This window comes from Alligator mississippiensis, chromosome 1, assembly GCF_030867095.1.
Source record: "Alligator mississippiensis isolate rAllMis1 chromosome 1, rAllMis1, whole genome shotgun sequence".
NCBI lineage: Eukaryota > Metazoa > Chordata > Crocodylia > Alligatoridae > Alligator > Alligator mississippiensis.
The window spans coordinates 306,077,455-306,097,727 of record NC_081824.1 but is presented as its reverse complement, the minus strand read 5'-3'; the positions used below and the strand labels follow the sequence as shown (position 1 = coordinate 306,097,727).

Here is a 20,273-nt window from a genome sequence, read left to right as displayed (position 1 = left end):
GTCTAGGGATGTGAGGGGGCTACTACTGCTTTGTGCATCCCAGGGGAAGTGCAGGAGGCACATGCCCCCCGGATCTGTGTGCTGGGCAGAAGTAGACTGCCACTGTATGCTGGCCTCTGTGCCCCACTGCTGCTGCCTCCAGAGCTGTGAGATCCCATATGCCTTCCACACACTGATTGTGCCACATCCCCTGCCTGCCCAGTGGCAGAAGGCACAGCATGGCATCACATGCAGCCTCCAGAGGCAGCAGCTGTGGGACAGAGAACCCAGTGCGCAGTGGGCAGACTGCTGCTCCCTGGGGGTTTTCTCCCCTCAGGCCGGCCTGACCTGTGCCCACAGCACAGCCTGCACAGAAGGATGCAGCCCCTCTTTGGGTGGCCTGGGCCTTTCCAGGGGCGTGGGGGGGCTCCTGCCACTGCATGCACCCCAGGAGAAGCATGGGGGTGCACATGCCTCCTGGATTTGTGCACAGGAAGGAGGCAGGCTACGCTGGGCTCTGTGCCCCACTGCTGTTGCCTCAGAAGCTGCGTGCCACAACATATGCCTTCCACCACCCGGTGGGCAGGGGACACAGAGCAGCCCAGCAGTGGCAGGCAGATGACGTTGCACATGGCTCCAGAGGCAATGGCAGTGGGGCGCAGACCCCAGCGTGCAGCAGGCAGCCTGCCTCCATCCTGCGCACAATGGTGGAGAGCCACCCTATGCCCCTGGACAAGCCTCTCGGGTCCCATCCCACAACCTGCCCTGGCCCCAGGGTCCCATTCACCCCAGCCCCTGTCTCACTCCCACCCTCACTGTGGGTGTCTCGATCTGCCCCCCCACCCTGTGCCTCTCCTCCCCATCTCACCCCGTGCCTCTCCTCCCCCTCTGCAGACTTACCCACAGGGCGCTGTGTGTATCTGTGTGTGTGTGGGGGGGGGGGGGGTCTGTCACTTCCAAAGCCCCCCAGCTCTGCTGCTGCCCCTCACTCCTGACCCACAGTAAGCTATATCCTGCCAGGGCATGAAGGGACCCCCTTCCCCCACCAGACATTTTCCAATTTGCAATTGTTTTATATGGCTACCACAACTGATAAAACAATATTTTATGATTACTAAAGGTTTTAATGTTGTTTTAATACATAGCCTGTTACTTACGTGTACGAAAATATTGCTGGTGATACTTAAGGCTGTATCATTTTAAAGTGGTGGTACGCAATCTGTCAGAGTTTGGGAACCGCTGCTCTAAAGGCATAGAATTTAAACAGAAAAACAAAACAGTTGTGTAGGACCCAATTATTCTCCACCCTTAATTGCACTTTCTTTTTCTGCTTATTCTCCAATATTGTCAAACAATAAAGGTAAAGACAGCAATGTATCTTTTTGATACATTGACTTTTAAGCATCTATTCACTTAATGTTTACATTTAAATCTTTAAAAATAGTTACTTTTTTTCTTTCATTGATTACTATTTACTATTCTGCAACTAAAATGTTGAAGATTTTCCATTTTAGAAATTTCAGGACCTTCATGACTTTCTAGATAAGTAAGAATGAGTAATCTTACTGTATGCTTCCTACTATTCACTTTGATATGCTGCTGAAAAGAGTCAAAATAGTATTTACTTTAAGACACTACAATGTAATCTATTAATATGCATACTGGATAAATGCATACTTCATTTAATGGCATACCATACTGCTAATCCCAATTTGTTGTCAGTGGTTTACACTGTAACAAGTCGTAGTTATTTGCATATTGGTTAAGCACATAAACTGCTCGAAAAAAAGCTAGTATCCTTTAGCCCCACTATTACTTTGTAAATTAAGGACTCCCCAGTTAAATGAACACTAACTGGACCTGGAAATAGCTGTACTTTCTGACGCAGAGAATGAAGGGGAAGCAGCCATTAAAGGGCTGCTATTAGAAGCCTTGAAAATTACAGCAGGCAGTCAGTTTTTTTGGCTACTATATCCCCTCATTTTCAAGACTTTTAATAGCAAAGCCATCAGAAGCCTTGAAATTGAGGGAAGCTAGTCATTTTCAGGTGAGTAATACCACATCACTGACAGCTCTATGTACTTATGCTCTGCTTAGACCACAGACTGCCTCCCCTCATTTTCAAGGCTTCAAACAGCAGTAGTTTTGAGACTGGTATTAGAAGTCTTGAAAGAGACAGGGGCCAGTCAGTTTGGGGGCTGCTACTACCACAGTCCTTATAAGATCAGTAAGTGCAAAGACTTTTTCAGTTTTGGGGCTATACACTTAAACAGAGTATACCAGGAGTGGGCAATTATTTTGGGCGGAGGGCCGCTTAACAAGTTTTGGCAAGCTGTCAGGGGCCTTAGAGATAGCTCTGCCCCTTGACAGTTGTCCCGCCCCCTGGTCACCACATTGGGACCAGAAGTCCTGCCCCCTAGCCTCTGACCTTTGCCACCAGAAGTGCCTCCCCTTGTTGCCCCCGCCTCTCCCCACAAATACTTTTGGGAGAGGGGCTTGCCATCTTAGAACCAGAAAAAAACCAAATCATTCACTAGAAGTCAAAGACGTACTATAATATATTTTAATGTTATTACAAAAATATTTGTCATGACTTGTGATTATGTACTGTATATAGAAGGGATTGCATAACAACTCAAAAATAGTGTCACTCTTTTATATTGTGTGTGTGTGGGGTTGTGAGAGGGTGTGCCTGTGTAGGGGGGCATAGGACATTTTGGGGTATATGTATATATCGATGGGGGTTGTGGGGGCAGTGTGTAGGTGTGTGGGGTTTGAGAGAGGGTGGGGGGGTGTATATGGACCCCCCCCACACACTCCCCCTATGGTTTGCAGCCCCAGCTGCCAGCAGCAGCAGCAGGCAGGGAGATCAGGGCGCTCGTGTCTGGCACAGGCATGGCTCTGGCCAGCGCTGTGCAAGGAGAGGGAACAAAACCTACCCTATCATCAGGGTTCTGTGCTGTGCACCTACAGCTCCAGCACTCACAGCAGGGGAAGCCCTGCACCGGGGCTTGCTGCCTCCCCTGCTCCCTACTGCAAAGGTCCCCACACTTTGCCAAGAGTGGAGGGAACCCCACCCCCTGCTTCCCTGTGGAGTCCAGTGCTAGGCTTCCTTGCTGCGAGTGTGGAGCTGCAGGCATGCTGCGCGGAACCCCGGTGATAGAAATGAACAGCACTGGGAGCGAGGAGCGAAGCCTGCCTAGCCACCTCTATCACAGAAGCTCCTCACTGCGTTCCTACAGCTCCACACTTGCAGTGGGAAAGCAGAGGATGGGGCTCCCTCCACTCCTGGCAAAGTGCGGGGACCTGTGCAGCAGGGAGCGGGAGAGGCAGCAAGCCCCAGTGCAGGGCTTCCCCTGCTGTGAGTGCTGGAGCTATAGGTCCGCAGTGCAGAGCCCCGATGATAGGACAGGTTTTGTTCCCTCTCCCTGCGCAGCACTGGCTGGAGCCATGCCTGTGCTGGACACGAACGCCCTGACTTCCCCGCCTGCTGCTGGCAGCTGGGACTTCACGCCATGGGGGGCAGGGCGGTGGGGAAGAGTGAGTGGGAGGTCCTTACACCCTCCCACCCACACCCTGCCCAGCTGAGCTCTGCACTCTCACTGCCCCTCTGGGTGCAGGCTCAGTGCTGTGCTCCTGCTTCCGCCCAGCAATACTCCCCCCTGCACCCCCGTGAGTCCCACTGCTTCCTACCTGCTGTCCCCCAGCAAGCAGGTTCCAACTGCAGCAGGGGCCCCAGGCGGAAGCTGCTGGCTAGGCAGAGCCCTTCAGCCTAAGAGGGTGGGAGCAAGGCCCAATAGAGTATGTTGGGGGCTTGTACATGTGGGTGCTTTGCTCCCACCCTTCTGGGCGTAAGGGCTGGGCAGGGTGCAATTTGTTAGGTGGTGCTGTGGGCCGGATGAAAGCACCTGGCAAGCCCAATGCAGCCTGCAGGCCATATTTTGCCCATCCCTGGAGTATAATGTAGTAAAACTATACCCAGATATACGTTACTACTACTATTTCATAGCCAAAACTTCCCACTGTCCTTTTCTGAAGAATCATACATACTTTATTATGACTTCCCTAAGGTAAAACAATTCAGCTGTCCTTTTCTGTAAAGTAGGCAGGAGGGTAGATTTGCACCTTATAGACTAACTAACCTCATCTAGATATGTATATATAGCACAAGCTTTCGTGTGCTGAAGCTTACTTCATCAGATGCTGTGAAAGGACTCCAAATTTTTTGTAAAGTCAATGAATTACTGAACTCAGTTGCGGTGGTGAAGTCCTGTGCATTTTATTCAATTACTTTTTAAGGCACAATGAATACCCAATCCCTGGGAGCGAAACCCAAAAGCCCCAAGGAAGCTGGCCAGAGAACTAGAGTCATGTTTCCCATTTGCTTGCTCTCCTTCCAGCCCAAAGAATCTTGCATTCCCCTCTACACAGTGACTCAGCTTCAACAGGAAGAGCAGAGTTCTCCAACCCTGCCACTAGCCTTGAGGTTCTAGGCACTTTCTTGGGGGGGGTGGGACATGGGGTTTTGAGCCCCTACAGACCGAGGAGGTCCTAGAACCCAGGTTTACCATCTCCTAAGCACTAAGTTATTACATTAAAAGTGGGCATCACCACTCCCTTCTCTACTCCCCTAGCTATTTTTTCAATGGAAGCAACTGTTTCTGCAGTGCTTTGCACTGAATTCAATGCTGTTGGTAAGTAAGCCTGTCCCCTCAGGGGATTCAGGCAAAGGAATGTCTGGTTTGTGAATCCCAAGTGGGCTTGGGCAGGAAACAGGTGCCCAAACATTCAGCTCAGCCATAATGGTGGCAGTTCTGGGAATATTCAGTATCAAGACTTTAAGCATCACTGGGTGCATCTACACGAGACACTTCACTGCTCATAGACTAATCTAATGCACAGTACAGCATCACTGTCTAAACATACACAGCAATTACTGCACAGTAAATTAGTCTAAGATGCCATTTTCTAGTACCTGTAGATATAGGTACTAGTAATCGACATATTTTTGCTCCCAGTCAGCCTAGGCAGCAGGGAGCCACATGGGGTGGGGAGAGCTGTCTTGATCTCGGTGTGGCTGTGAGGCAGCTGCCCAGCAGCCAGGGCAGCTCCCCAAGCCATGTGGAGATCTCCCTACCAGACTGGAGCTGGCACCCAGGGGAGCCTGGAGCTCCCCTTGGCTGCTGCAGGGGGGCAGAGCAGGGCAGGAGCAGCCTTAGACTGAATTGTTCCCACCAGAAGCAAATTTGCTCTGCTAGGTACACATTCAGCTGTGTGCAGGGGTGCAGTTTAATGTGCTTGAATTTTCTGTGCAGAATATTCAGGCACATTAATTGCACTTGTAGATGCACCCATTGTGAGTTTTCTAGTGAAAACTTAGGTGCCTACAGCTTCCCAGGGTATGGGCAAACACAGCACTTGGATTGGTTTAAATGCAGTTTAAACAAGAAGCGGACAGATGTACAAGCCTGTTAAACCAGTTTAAAGTTGCTTGGAATGGTTCAAAAGTGCACCCAGAAAATCAAGTAGTCTTTTGAACCAATTCACTGTGAACCAGCTCAGCATTATGTGTGGATATCAAGTGTTCTGTTTGTTCGGTCCTCTATCCACCACATAGCATCGCTGTTTCCCCTGTCACACTGCTGCAACTGGTTGTTCTGGTATGCAGCCAGAACTTTACTGTCCCACCATTTTTCATCATGTTCTCCCAGACCTAGAAAACCAAAATCAAGGGCCCAAGTACTTCCCCCCTCATTCCTGGGCACCCCAAGTCAGGCAAACAAACTGCAAAGATTAGTCAAGTGCAGGCTACTGAACTTTATTGAACCCATGTTTAGAAAAGAAGGAAAAGTAAAAAAGTGAAAACACCCCAGCCATAGACGGCCCAGCCCCTGAAATGCCTAATGCATAGTGCAACCACTCCTCAATGCCCAATTCAGCTAGTGTGAGGCAAAATCACTCCCACCCCCTGATGTTGGAGACACAGCACTTCAACACCTAGGAAGTGACCGTTCTACCTGGAACACCATGGCACTGTGTGTGTGGACACATCTGACCCATGACAACCGGTTCCCTATCAGTGACATATAGGAACAGTTTGGTTCTTATATGTGCCAATGCCCTCAGGTGCTTACATGGTTAGGTAGAGTGTATGTGGGTCACTCACTTGGATTTTGGTGCCTAAATTCTGCTTAAATTGTATTTTAGTGGTGCATGACTGCTTTGGTGAATCTTGCCTTTTAATACCAGTATTTGTGACTGGAGCTTTTCATATAAGTACAGTGTGCTCATCTAACCCTCAGCCCAAATATTTAAAACATCAGAAGAGCTTCCTATGGAACTTAACACTTATGCTGAAGTAATCTTCCAGCTAGCAGGATGGAAGAAAATGCGTTTCTCAGGAGATCCCGTTTCTTTCTTTTGTTGGCCCAACTGAACCTTCTGGTAGCTCTTAACACTGATTGTAGACCTGCTCACCAAGCATTGACTTTTATCTGATTTGATTTCTATATTTCTACTGTTTCTATCTCCAAATTTAACTCTAGCACAAATATATTTGCCCTGTATTCTTGTTTTCAATACCTATAACAGACTGCCTCTTTGTTCTGTATTTCATTATTCTCCCTGGTATGCTGATGAAATTCAGATTTAGATCTTATACTGCAAATGTAGACTCAGTTTTGACAGTTGCCCCTGTAACATTCAACTGGCACAATATAATTTTATTTAAACTAATACCCTCTAAATAGAAACTATATCGGGTCCAGATTTCTGGTCATTTTTTTTTTATAATGACAGTCTAATCCTATATACAGGACGTACAACAGTGCCAAGATTAAACTGTGATTTGGCAGAAAGAGTGATGCAACAAAGGCTTGGAAGTGTTAGCAAATGTTGTATTATTTCCTGGACTGGTTAATACAATTTTCTATTCATAGTTTTCCAAAACTATAGTTTTAAATTACCCCAAATATTCCAGATAGGCTTATCAGGAGCCAGGGACTTTCCACTTACATCCTTATTCTCTTCATTGATTTCCAATTCAACATCACATGAAATGATGCAGTATGACATCAAATCACTTATAGACTCCCTCAATAAGAGGCCTGATTGTTCTTTTAGACCCTTTTATTATATCACATCTCCAGGCACTCAGATTAACAGCAGCTGGCTATCTAGACCAGGTCCAAAATACAGACTAAAGTCTTTGGAACCTGGTATTGGTTGGTAAAAGTAGATCTGCTCCACAGTTGTAGAGTCATTTCCTGGGAGAGGTTCACAATGATGAATCCATTTGACAGCTGTTCGGTCCACTGGATATGGAAGATGTAATGACAGTACCAGGGCTGGATGGGATTGCAGGGTAATAGTATTTTCTTTATGGGCTCATGGAAAGAGGGGTTTAACAGCCTGTGGTTATTACAGAAGATATTTAACTGGAATAAACTGAGGTGATGGATAGAAAACACTTAGGGAACTATGGTTAAGAACTGTGCTGTTTTTAGTGGGAGATTTTGACATGTGATTGGGGACAATCTGGGAAATATGTTGAGGTTCTCATTATATCCATAATTACCTCTTCTTGTGAAATACAATAGTAGCTGAAATCAGATGAGACAGTCAAACTAAAAGATCTCAGATATAAACGTAAGATGACAGGAGGCAGTGCATTTTCAGAGATGAGTCCTTGACTGTGAAATTAACTTCTCATGACAGATGAATTCATTGACAAAAACACTATCTTTTGGGTTCTCCCTTACCAGGGAAGGAATGAGCTACTGAAAGGGAATGACAGAAGAATTTTAGTGTTCGGGGAAGGATTTGAAATTCTAATTTGTGGGTGCTGATCTAACTTCTACTGCATACCTTCTGTAAAGACTGCATGTCCAAAACAGCCCATATCCATGTCCAAAAAGACTGTACATCCAAAACAGCCATTCAATGGACACATTTTAACAAACTGGAAAAACATCCAAAAGGAATGTGTTTTCTAAAAATAACCTTTGCTCTTGAAAGTACATATACAACAATGTACTCGTGTACATATTCTTCACTGTTGTGTACAAATGCACTTTATTTATGCACTCTCTCTGACCTTTTAAAGATTTCTTGTATATAGAAGACAATTCTTGGCTAACAATTTTCTCTCTACCCCATAAACAGAATTATTCTAGCCCAATGCAACAAATGCTAGACAACTGCACACTAAACAGAAAGGGCCCAATTCTAGCCTTACTGAGGCTTTGTCATTGACAAGACTTGGACAGACTGGACTCAGTTTTGGAAGATAATGTAAGTCCTAAATCCCTACTGACTTCAAGGGGGTTGAGGTTTTTCAAACCACCACAGGGTCATGGTCATTATATTGTACTCATTAACAAACATATTAGGGACAATCTGAATGTATCCTCCATGGAAAAAAAGAGAGTATTTTATTAAATGTGATTTTTTAGATAAGCCTCTTACTATTAAAAATAAGGACTGCCTGAAACAATAAGACTATCCTTAATCCCCACTCTAATTCTGTTTTGATACAGAACTTTTTTAACAGAATCATTTTATCGAAATAGAAATAGCATTTGTGACTTGAAATAAGTCAAAGTTATCCAAAAAAAACTTTATCGCATGTGAAAATTCAAAGAAAACACAAACCACAAAACTCTCTTCAAGTGACAGCAAATATTTTGAAATAACAAATCATTTTAAACTTAGAAAATATACTGTCTGACTTTGAACAAAGTGTTCAGAAAACTTAATAAACATGATTAGGAATATAAGCTAATGAAGGAAAAGAACATGTGAAAGTGTAAAATTTAAAGCTGAAAAACTATTTAAGGACCTTAAGAGAGATAAGGAAGTGATATGAAGGAAGAGTATCAAAGGTATTTTGAGTGGGGGTGATCTAAGGAGGCAAGAGTGAGAATACATTTGTACCTTTGATGGCTATAATTATCAAAGCCATAGCTTACTGGCTTGCTAACCTGTGCCCTAGGGCAGCGGTTCCCAATTTTTGGTACGCATACCACCAGTGGTATACAAACAACCTATCAGTGGTATGAGTTAACAGATTTATTATAATTACAGAATTTATATAAGTATAGTACATTGGATATTTGATTTCTATTTACGCCTTCTTCCTTATTTGGTTTTTGGCACTATCTAGCAATTGTTGTAGAATGCTGCTCGCGTGACTGCAGTCGAGCGTGGACAAATCATTATTTAATAAAGGGGGATACACATAAATAGACCAGCACTTGCACCCCTACATGTAGAACCATCTGTTTTCTCTCAAACTTTCTCAAATTCTGTGCAGATTCACCATCTTGGCTTCAGCTGCATGAGGGTGATTTTCTATGGTTTGAGCTCCTGTTGTATTATGCACAGGCATTACAATCGAAAGCTGTTGCATAAATACTAGTAATACCACAATGGAAAGGTGGCTGACTTCAGCTTCTCTGAAGAGAAAGCACACTGAAACAATGGGGACCTTGAAGAAGCTGCTGATTTACTGGGAAGTAGTACAGCTCATGTTGTGGGATTGAGTGAAGGAGCTGCTGGCACTTCTGAAACAGGCCCAGCTGCTGCAACAGTTGGTAAGCGTAAGATTAATAGAAGGTATAATCCCAGCTATTTGGAATTTGGATTTACCTGGAGTGGTAAAGAAAGTGAACCAATACCTCAGTGCGTGATCTGCTACGAACTCCTTTCAAACCACTGCATGAAACCTTTGCTTCTTCAGCAGCATCTTCATACAAAGCATAACTCTTAAAGACAAACCTCTTGATTTTTAAAAAAAGAAAACTCAGCCAGTTCCAAAATCGTAAGAAAACAATTAACTGCTCTAAGAGGTGTTAATGCAAAGGCATTGGAGGCATCATAAAAAGTAAGTTTAAGGATCACTTTGACGTGAATGCACATACGATAGATGAGACTCTCGTGCTTCCTGCTGCAAAAGACATTGTTTCATCTGTTCTTGGAGAGAAATTTGCAAAACAGTTGGATGTTGTTCCTTTGTCGAACAACACAGTATCAAGAAGAATGGAAGATATGGCTTGTCAAGTGAAAGAAAAACTAATTGAATGCCTCAAGAAAAGCATGTGCTTTTTGTTGTAATTATATGAAAGTACAGATGCAACTAATTTTGCTCAACTTCTTGCATATGTAAGCTTTGAAGCAAATATGTTAATTAAAGAAGATGTTTTGTTTTGTGAAGCTCTGCCAAGTCATACAACAGCAGAACATATATTCAAGAAAATGGATAACTTCATAACCGATAATGGATAGCGTGTGCACCCACGGGACATGAGCCATGACCTGCAAGTCAGAAGGCATTCCAGCAAAAGTGAGAGAAGTTGCATCTGCTGCCAAATTCACACTGCAGTATACATTGTGAGGCTCTAGCAGCCAAAACAATGCCTGCCAATCTTAAGGTCATTTTAGATCAGGCAGTAAAGGTGGTCAGTTTAGTCACTGCAAGGCCACTCAATTCATGATTCTTTTCTCTTCTGTGCAACAAAATGGGGAGTGAGCATGAAAAGCTTCTCCATACCGAAGTGAGATGGCTCTCTCATGGAAAGGTGTACTGACCCCTGGTCTAAAAGATCAACTGAGCTTCTTATTGCAGAGCTTGTAAGTAAATAACTAATTTTTCCATTTGATGTGAATATTTTAACAGAAGCCAGTGAAAATAATAATCATGGAAATAACATATTAGGAAAGGATCTGGGTAGGTACTAAGCAGTCAGTCTATCTGGAACATTTTGAGTAAGTTCAAACTCCTTTGGGAGAACTACACATGGAAAATGACAATAACAAATCCAAGAAAACTTACAAAATGTTATCAACACTTCCAAATCTTTGCCATCTCTCTCTTTTTTTTAAATCAAATCACAGTCTCTTGGAAAAGTATTATAAAACAGTATTGTATAAAGAAGCAGAGAAATTAAGTATCTTGCCCAAGTTTATGGACGGAATCTGTACTAGAACTGGGACTCAAAATCATCCGTCCTGTATCTGGCTCACTGAATCATGTTTCATTCCTCTTCACTATGAAAATATAGCTAGGCACAAAAGTGACAATCAAATTACTAAATATGAGTACTTTTTATTTTTCTATAAAGGGGAAAGATTTCTTATAGAGAAAAAAACAAAAGAACCAGAGCGATCACCTTCATGCCACTAGAGCACTGCTCAGGCATTTTCTTACACTTTACAAGATTCTTAGCTCTATCAAGCAAATGAAGTCTATTGATTACAAGATCAGAAAAAAATAGCCAAGAAACCTGCATACCTGTAAGTGCCACTGTATGTCCTCCACCACAGGCAACCTTTTTAACCCTTTCCAAAATCCCTGATACAGGCTGTGGAACCTTACTGTTTTTCAGTTGTTCAGGTAACAAACCCAGTTTTCCATTCTCAGGCTCTCCAAAAGTGTACAGCTGGCCATCTCCTATAGAGATACAAAAGAAAGCAAGATTTATAGGGAAGTATCCAAAAGCAAAGCTGGCCCAGTTTTTTCTCATGCCTTTATAATTGATAAAATGTCCTTTGTTTTTGCATTCAAAAAATTATTACAGCTCCAGTTCTATAAAATAATGTACATCTTTAATCCGTATCGACTTTGAGGTGACTGAGAATTTTCAACCCATCACAGGATCATGTTCATTGCACTGTACTCATTAACAAACACACCAAAGATGACTGGAGTGTATGTATATTCTATGGGGAAAAAAAATAATTGTAATGTTTCCCACCCAGGGAGTCTGTCAGGAAGAAAACTGAGCTGTAAGGCATACATCTCTTATTGCAGTTACTAATTAAGTCAACTGGAGTTAATTGTGAGGAATCTCAGAAGATACTGCCCCTATTAGTGGAAAAGGCTTGGGATTTTGTTGGAAAATGCATATTCTAATATCCTAGGAAGTGTGAAAAAGAGGAGGAAAGCAGTACAAATATTGTGGAAAACCTGTTAATGATTGGCACTACAAAAAGAGCTATTAGGCTATCTTTTAGAAATATGTGGTATTGCATCAAGTGCTTCAAGATTCACCCACGCATTATCCCTACCAGAATTAAGCATAAGAAATTTGTATACAGGTTCGCAAATGAATTATGTGTCTCAGTATTACATACCAGCCCTCTGGCAAAGACCACCATAGTGAAAAATAAATCCTTCCTGTGGATTAAAACCTTAAAAACTTAGGGGAACCCAATTCTCAAACTGTTCGGCCCTAATTTTGGGTGATCCATTCTCTTTGTAAAAATGTTGTTTGTCATTACTCAGTTCCCTGCTGCTGCTGTTTCTTTTTTTTTTTTTTAAACTACTATGCCAATTTGAATTATTGTATTTACTTGAATCTAAAATGAGGTTTCCCCCCGACCACCCTCCCCCTCCACAGTCAGCACGGGGGGGCTGCTCCTCATCTTATGTTTGCCTATAAAGCAGGGGAAGGGGGGAAGGGGCAGGGGGCTGTTCCTACTCCAGCCCTCAGCCCACGTGGGGGCCAGAGTCAGATCTGTAGCAGTCTCCTGCTCCCCAATCTGCTTATCCTCCACAGCCTTTCCCCCACCTCTCCACCCCTCTTACTGTCAAGTGCAGCTCAGGCTGGGTTCCCTCCTGGACATACAGCACATGGAAACTCTGTCCCCTCCATGGCCAGTCAGCAGCACCAACACTGCTGCATGGCTGGCATTGGCTGTATTTCCACATGCTGTGCTCCAGGAGGAAACAGCCTCTGACAGTAAGGAGGGCAGGGGGGAGGTGTGGGGGAGACAGACAAAGGAATGAGGGCGGGGAAGGGGCAGAAGAGGCAGAGACTCTGGGGAGGTGGAAGTGGGGGGTGCAGGTGGCCAGGGGCCTGGAAGGCTGCATGGGGAAAATGTGGGTAGGCAGAGGGCAAGGGGGCCACCTGACCCCCACCCCCTGCTTTCCCTGTAGTGGGGGATGGGAAAAAATTTAAGACAATCCTGCAATACTTAGATTCTATACCTGGAAAATTATAACAAATAGATATATTTTCCATATACAGAATCTAATTCCTAGAGTCATCTTAAATTCAGAGCCGACTTACATTCAAGTAAATACAGTAGCTCCTAATCTGCCCATCTGTTTACCCTTCTACTATGCTGATACAAGAAATAAAGGCTTCAAAACTAACATCTACTATGATATTTATATGCTTATCTAATTTTCTATTCTGAAAATTTTCTTTGGCATTCTGCAGCCTTTATATTTATATTGAATTGCTCCTTAGCCTTCTTTCATTTACAAAGAGGCTCTCTCTACATCAAAAGTTGCAGGATGCAGGCTTTTTTTTTTTTTTTAAAGAGCCACAATTATAGCAATTTCATCTTGATTTTTATGTACAAAAACACTAGAATATTACTATTAAAATCTGTTTACTGACTAGGGAAATGAATCAAAGCCTATTTACAGTAACAATAGGTCAGACACAACATTCTCAGTGGTAATTTATTACTTAATAATTGTACAGTCAATTGAGAAGTAAAGCATTATACCAAATATTATTTATTAGTTATTTTGGGGTAATACCAGGACTGCATACCAATCAGATTTTACACAAAATCAGCAGGAAAGAAAACTGATCATGAATTAGTACTTAGGACACTTTTTGTGCTCAGATGTTCATATATCACTCTCATCTATCAATCAGTAAGAACTGCATACAATTAGATAAGAATTGGCTCATTGAAAATATTTGGATAAAATATCACAACATAAAATTAAATCTCCCTAAGAAAATCCTAGGGACCAAGAACTGACCACTGATATCAACTTTAAGGCACGCTGTGTGCGCCACCTTAGGAATCTACCTAATACCTGGCATTCTTCCATCACACTACAGGTGATAATGACTGTCCTCTCTTTTGAGAGGTCTTGATCTCTCAGCAAAGCTTTTTTTCTTCTACTAATTGTTCATGTGCTTCTCTTGGGAATTTTTCCTTTCTCCAGTTTCACAGCTGTACCTACCATTCTTAATCATCACTCAGACCTGATGAAGAATGCCTTGCATTCAAAAGCTCATCTAACTCTATCCCAACTTTGCAGTTGGTATAAAAAAAAGATATCATCCAAAAATCCTTGCCTTATTTAAATCTCCCTGCATCCTGTATGAAAAAAGTAATTTTAGGTTTTTTTAATCATAGCTTGATATAAGGAAGTACAAGGATATGCAAACTTTTAACATGGGGTAAATCCAAGACAAATAAATGTTTAGACTAATGTAAAGAGTAGCTGCTCAAGGAAATTATAGGTGACAGCTACATTTATAATTAACACACAGTACACTATATGATGTTTCATTATTGACACATAATCATCACAGATACCTATATACAATGTGTCTGAGATATGTTAATTTTATATAGCAGAATAAATGTTAAAATTAATAAATAAAATGTATAAAATTAACAGATGCTATTAATATGTCCCAAAATCATCTGAGAAATCATAACCAAATGCTATGAATTGCTAACCAATTTTTAAAAATTAACTTTAATAAAGATATATTTTAAGCATTCCTGAAAAATATACACTCAAATTAGTTTCCAGAATATGAACCTCTAAAAGCACAACTACTATATTTCTTAGAACAGATGCCAAATTTGTCCCTTTACCCTACCTCTCTCTCAGACTTTGAGCTTCTATTGGCAATGACCATGTAAGAAACAAATAAGTCTAGACAAAGATTGAAAATAGGAAAGAATTAAAGGTAATCATAGAAGAAAATTGAATGCAAAATCAGGCATTAAAGCTACATATGTACTATATTATCAAAACAAGCAGGTATCAGCAAAATTGTAACTAAGAAAGATAAAGACCTGAAGCCAATGAAATCCTAAAGGGACAAAATGGGCAAAAACAGAAAAAGAAAAAAAAAATACAATTTTAATTTTGACAATAGAAAAGAAATACACCATACTGTTGCACAGATTTCATTTTCCTCTCCTGTCTCTTTATTTGGGTTTTATGAAGAACTGTGGGTCAAATCTGTCACTAACAATTCTATCTAAATCATCTAATAAGCACCAGGGCTATAAATGTGTTTTTTCCTCAGCAAGAGCAAACTTTCTTACTGAGCACATGTTTTATGTTTGTGGAATTTTGTTTCCTGATTATTTGAAGGCAGATTTGGCAAAAACACTTAGTATATATAAGGGGTTGCGAAGAGCTCCCCGTCCTTGGAGACAACCAGCACGTTCAGGAGGTACAGAATGTCATCTGTAGCTCTTGAGCTGCTCTATTTCATTAAAAGGTACAGAATTTCTTCCCCCACATCCCTGGAGGAAGTACTCAAGTACTTTCTCTCTGCTGGCCTACATAGGCTTGCATGGAAATTTCTCATGCAAGAGGGAGTTTTTCTTTTGCTTAATTACTTCTTTGGGAGCCCCTATGGCTTCAGTTTTAGTAGGACAAAACGCATCTTCATCTTAGCCTGAAAAGATCCTTAAACTAGCTGAACTGGCGCTACTGTGCATGCTCAGTAGCAATCCAGTTTGGCTACATAGGCAATGATGTCCACTTCTGCCCTGCTGAAATCCAACGTCAGCTGAGAAAACACATTAATTCCACAAAAAGTCTCTCAACTCTTAGCCAAAAAGCCCCCAAACATCAGTGTTTGACACTGAAAGCAAGGGAGAAAATGTTCTCCTCTTTCTCAGTAGCCTATTGGGTAAGGTAGCTGCCCAGGAAGTGAAAGACCTGGATTTGAGGTCCAGCTAACCTGGAGGGCATTTGAACCCACCTTTCCTATTTCACAGAAGAATGTAATAGCCACCAGGTCATGGGCTAGGTAGGGCTTGACAGCATCTTCCACCCAACTTGGAGATGCCAAGCCACTAGTTGGAAAAGAGCAAAACTCATAAAGGCAAAAGGACAGCATGCAAGAGAAAGTGTGACTGTAGCCATCAAGAGGGGTACTAACCTGCAGTGGGAATCATGGGTTCTAGTCCCTGTTGCCAGAGATATTTTGGTATTTTAAACTAACCTATTTTGTCTAACAGCACAAACAGTCCAGGGTTCGATGCCAGCAGTGGGAAGGGGGACCCTACAATGCAAGTTTCTCACTTTCTGTGAAAGCAGATTCATTAATATCAGACAAAAAGTGGAGCCCACCAGTGCAGCTGGCCCTCTGGCCCCTTTCTTTTACACTCAGATACCTCCCCTGAGGGAGCTGGATTCTAGCAGATGATTCCATGAGCAAGTTCTGATTTCTTAGGAGATGGGATCAAACAAGACCTAGCATTAACGAGGCATGTAAGGCTGCCGACTAAGAAAAGGGAAGAAGTATATACATCCTCCTGGAAGGAACAGGATCAGCACCTCAAGGTGCACAAGGCTGCCTTTTTGGCTATGGGGAGAGCTATGGGCAGAATTCTGTTTCACTCTGCACACCCACATGACACTTATCCAGCTGTGCAAGTGCCATTTTTAGCACGTACACAGCTTTGCAATCCTAGTTCATGTGTAGTGTGATTGTGTAAATGTCCATTCAGCTACTGAGCATGCTCTGTAGGCTGAATGGATGTGATGCTATACATATATAACTGCATAAGCACAAGCCCCGAAATTGCAGCCAGGCAAAATCCCATGAAAAACAGGTCTTAAAATGCCAGAGGAGGAAGGCAGCCCTCACATATTTCTGTTCAGAAGTGTAGTGGTTAGGGCACTCACCCAGGAAGTGGGAGACCCAGATTCCAGCCCCCCCCCCCCCCCACACACACAGGGAGGGTTTGAATCTACAATCCCTTACATCCCAGAACAACAAGAGGCCATAGATTAGGAATTAACCAGGTGCCTCTCAGCTCTTCTTTTGAAAATGGGCTACTTCACCTTACATTTACTTGGGTGGAAAGCAATGGGGAAGTTTCTGCCTCACTGGGAACAGGGACCAAACTGGCACCCAAGGCCTTCTCCCTTCAAGAGTAACTGCCATCTTGCTGAGTTACACACCTTCTAGTTTGTCCATCTTCTGCTGGCCCCATACATCTTGTTTTCTTGCCGGCCCAGGAAGCTGACTTCAAGAGGACATTTCTTCTATACCAGTGGGGGCAAACCTTTTCGGCAGACATGCTTTTCTGCACCCTCCCCAAGTGCTACTTTGATTCCCTTCTTGTGCCTAATCTGCTGCTCTGCTTTCTGCCTCCTGCCATGTGCTCCCTGCCCCATCTGCTGCCCTGCTTTCAGCTTCTTGCCCTATCTGCTGCTATACTACATACAGAGACTATGCATGCCACGTAGGGTTTGTGCCACAGGTAGGCCACCACCATGCTATACCACTCAAGATGACCCAATAAACCTTCCATGTCATTGGTGATTATGATCCTTCTTACTGCTTGAAGTGTGGGGTGATGACAACCAAGGGTCTATGGTCAGCAAAGGTTTTCTTTTTGTGTTGTAGTAGGTTGCTGTGGGATATCTGAGTTGCTATTTCAAAGTTACTGATTATATAAAACTTACCTGATATGTCTAGTACTCAATATATTGTCAGTAGGGGTGCACTGATAAAGGTTTTGGGGGCCTATACCGACAGCTGATATTTAAGGAAGCATATCGGCTGATACCAATCTAATATCCGATACAGCTGGCATCAGGTGGTAAGTCCGGTGTGGTGGAAGGGGAGGGAAGGGGCATGGCGGGGCAGATCAGCGTCTCCCACAGTGAGGGAGGAGGCAGAGGCAGGCGCTGGCCAACCCGGGCGGGAGCAGTATGTGATAGAGGCACAACTCGCGGGGTATGGGTAGCTCCTGCGGCTGCTTGCACCCTGGGAAGGGGGGGTAGGGGTGGAAGATGTGCCCCCAAATCTGTGTGGGGCGGGCTGCAGCATGGAGCTGGAGCCGGCACTTTGCTTGCTAGGGGCTGGGCCTGGAGGGAGTGCCAATGGCACTGGGAGGAGGCTGCAGCCACCTCAAATTTTGCAGCAGCTCTGCTCCAAGCCCTGCACCGCTGCCCGCCACCTGGCACAACACCGATTAGATGCTCCACCTCCATCCAAGCACCGGAAAAAGCCAGGCTGCACCAGTGATGGCATAGGGCTGGAAGTGGAGCTGCAGTGAAATTTGGGGTGGCCCATTCCAAGCCCAGCCCCCAGCAAGAAAAGCCCCATGCTGCACGGGCTCTGTCTCACCCCGCAGGTGCTGCCTGACCTCTGCCGCACAGATCCGGGGGCACACGCCCCCCTGCCCTCCCAAGGTGCAAGCAGTAGTGGGAGCCGCCCCCCATGAGCCACGCCTCTGTTCTGCACCCCCCCCCCCCGCCTGGGCAGTGCTTGTCTCTACCCCCTCTCTCACCGCAGGGGGCATTGATCTGTCCCCCCCCATACCCTTTCCCTCCCCACTCTCTTTCCAACTAACCAGCTGGAGGCAGCTCTCCATGCTGCTGGCTCTGCTCCGTGCTGTGCTGTGGTTGCACGCAGCACGGGCATTTATCAGCCAAATTATCGGCCCCATCGGGTCGATATCCGATATAGACAATTTTCTTTATATCGCTACCAGTCTGATATTGGACCAATGTATCGATGCACTTGTAAGTGTCAGCAATTTTCAGCGCAACTTAGTAAGTAAAAAATAAATAAAAAATAAGACCCACAGTTTGGAAACTACTGGCATAGCTCTATTAAGTATCATATTAATTCTCTTACTTGTTACTAAGGCAGAGTGATAATATCCACATGAGACCCAGGAAACAGGTTTTCCAATATCCACTTGACAAGGAACACACGCATTGGCTTCATGTGCCATGCCAATCTGACCTTCAGAGTTGTCACCCCACATAAAAAGCTGTCCATCCTCTAAAATGGAGAGAGAGAATGTGAACCGAGATAAAACCAAAGCCATGTTTATATAAGCAATATTTACATTTCTTTGTGGCTTCCAATCAGAAGCACTTTGCAAACTATGTCTGCCACTTATAGTAGGATGACTTTTGAAGTCTGAGAACAGCCAGAATTCAGGACACCTCCAAACAAGGCAGCGGCGTCAGAGACACAAAGGTACCCCTCAAATCCTCTGAAAGGTGCCTGGCAATATTTAGTAACCACCTCAGGCCACAGATGGCAATTTTGAAAATTATGTCAGGAATGTTTATTCAATAAAAAATAAGGGTGAGGACATGAGAGACAAATTGATGGACATCTGTGTACTGAAGTTCTGGTGAACTTTATAGACAAAAAGTTTACTCCCATTCTTACTGGTAACTTCCAGGATAATTCCCCCACCCCCACTTTATGTAGTAACAGTAATTTCATTTCTTCTTCTTTTCAACTGGATTCTCAGAGTTTTGACCTACCTCCAATGTTTCCCACCCCCTCAGCCTAACCTACCCCCCTCAGATCCTAACTTTCAAACTCCTAACTTTATTCTGTCTCTGTCACATTGCTTATAGTAGATGTTCTCCTGTTTGTCTCGGATAAAGTCTCATCCCTGAAGAAACCAGTGAGGGCATCAGGGAGTCAATGAAGCAAAAAAGTGGTGTGCTAATCTCTAAATAGCACGGAGCTTTCTTTGAATAGCACTTCCCAGTTGAGGAAAGGTATCTCTGCATGAAACAATCTCTACCTGAAGCAGCCCCTGAAAAACTGTTTGGACTTACAGCCATTCAGGATTGCTTAGCAAATCTCAGGAGAGTCTTAGTCACTGGCAGGAAGACAAACAGTGCAGCAAATACCTTACTACATTTTCTACTGGCTGGCTACCCACAAGAATTACAGCCTCAGTTCAGACCATTTAATTCCAGTCATGCACTGAAAATGGCTGCTAAAAGGCTTGGTTTGGGAAAGGAGTAGGTAAGGATGAGATTGAAGACAGAGAAAAGAGGCCTAGCAGCAGGTGACTAAAAGCAGTATAGTCATACCGATTATCAAGTCTCCATCGCTGGGATGTTGAGGGATAAGTCATACTGCCTAAAGCTAAAAAGAAAAAAACCTAATTTTTAATTTATTAGTTGTTATTATTCACTCACCAGTTAATGCTGCTGAGATGTACGATCCAGCTGCCAGCTGTCTGATCTTGTACTGGTTGGTAAAAAAACTAACTAGATGAAATGTGCTTCTTTCCTCCATGTCACCTAATCCCAGCTGCCCTTCACTGTTACCTCCAGCAGCATATACATTTCCTTGTTCTGCACATAGAAACACAAATGTAATGTGCACATGTAATATACATCCATAGCAACATCAAATCAGGGAAATCAGAGTGATTCAGCTTAATTTTTTTCTACAGAAAAATGTTATGCAAAAAATTTGGGCTGTTACTCTAAAGTATTCTATAGCTAACAT

At 43.5% G+C, this 20,273-nt stretch overlaps 1 protein-coding gene across 1 annotated transcript in view; it reads right to left on the bottom strand.

The window, feature by feature from the left end:
- RPGR (retinitis pigmentosa GTPase regulator) overlaps positions 1–20,273 on the bottom strand; it is a 58,542-nt gene that overhangs the window by 18,995 nt on the left and 19,274 nt on the right. Inside the window, exons 5-7 of the mRNA XM_059724372.1 lie at positions 19,958–20,116; positions 18,639–18,788; positions 11,270–11,428 (exon numbers count right to left, since the gene is read on the bottom strand). Of these exons, the coding sequence (XP_059580355.1) occupies positions 11,270–11,428; positions 18,639–18,788; positions 19,958–20,116 (468 nt within the window). The remainder of the gene's footprint in view (positions 1–11,269; positions 11,429–18,638; positions 18,789–19,957; positions 20,117–20,273) is intronic.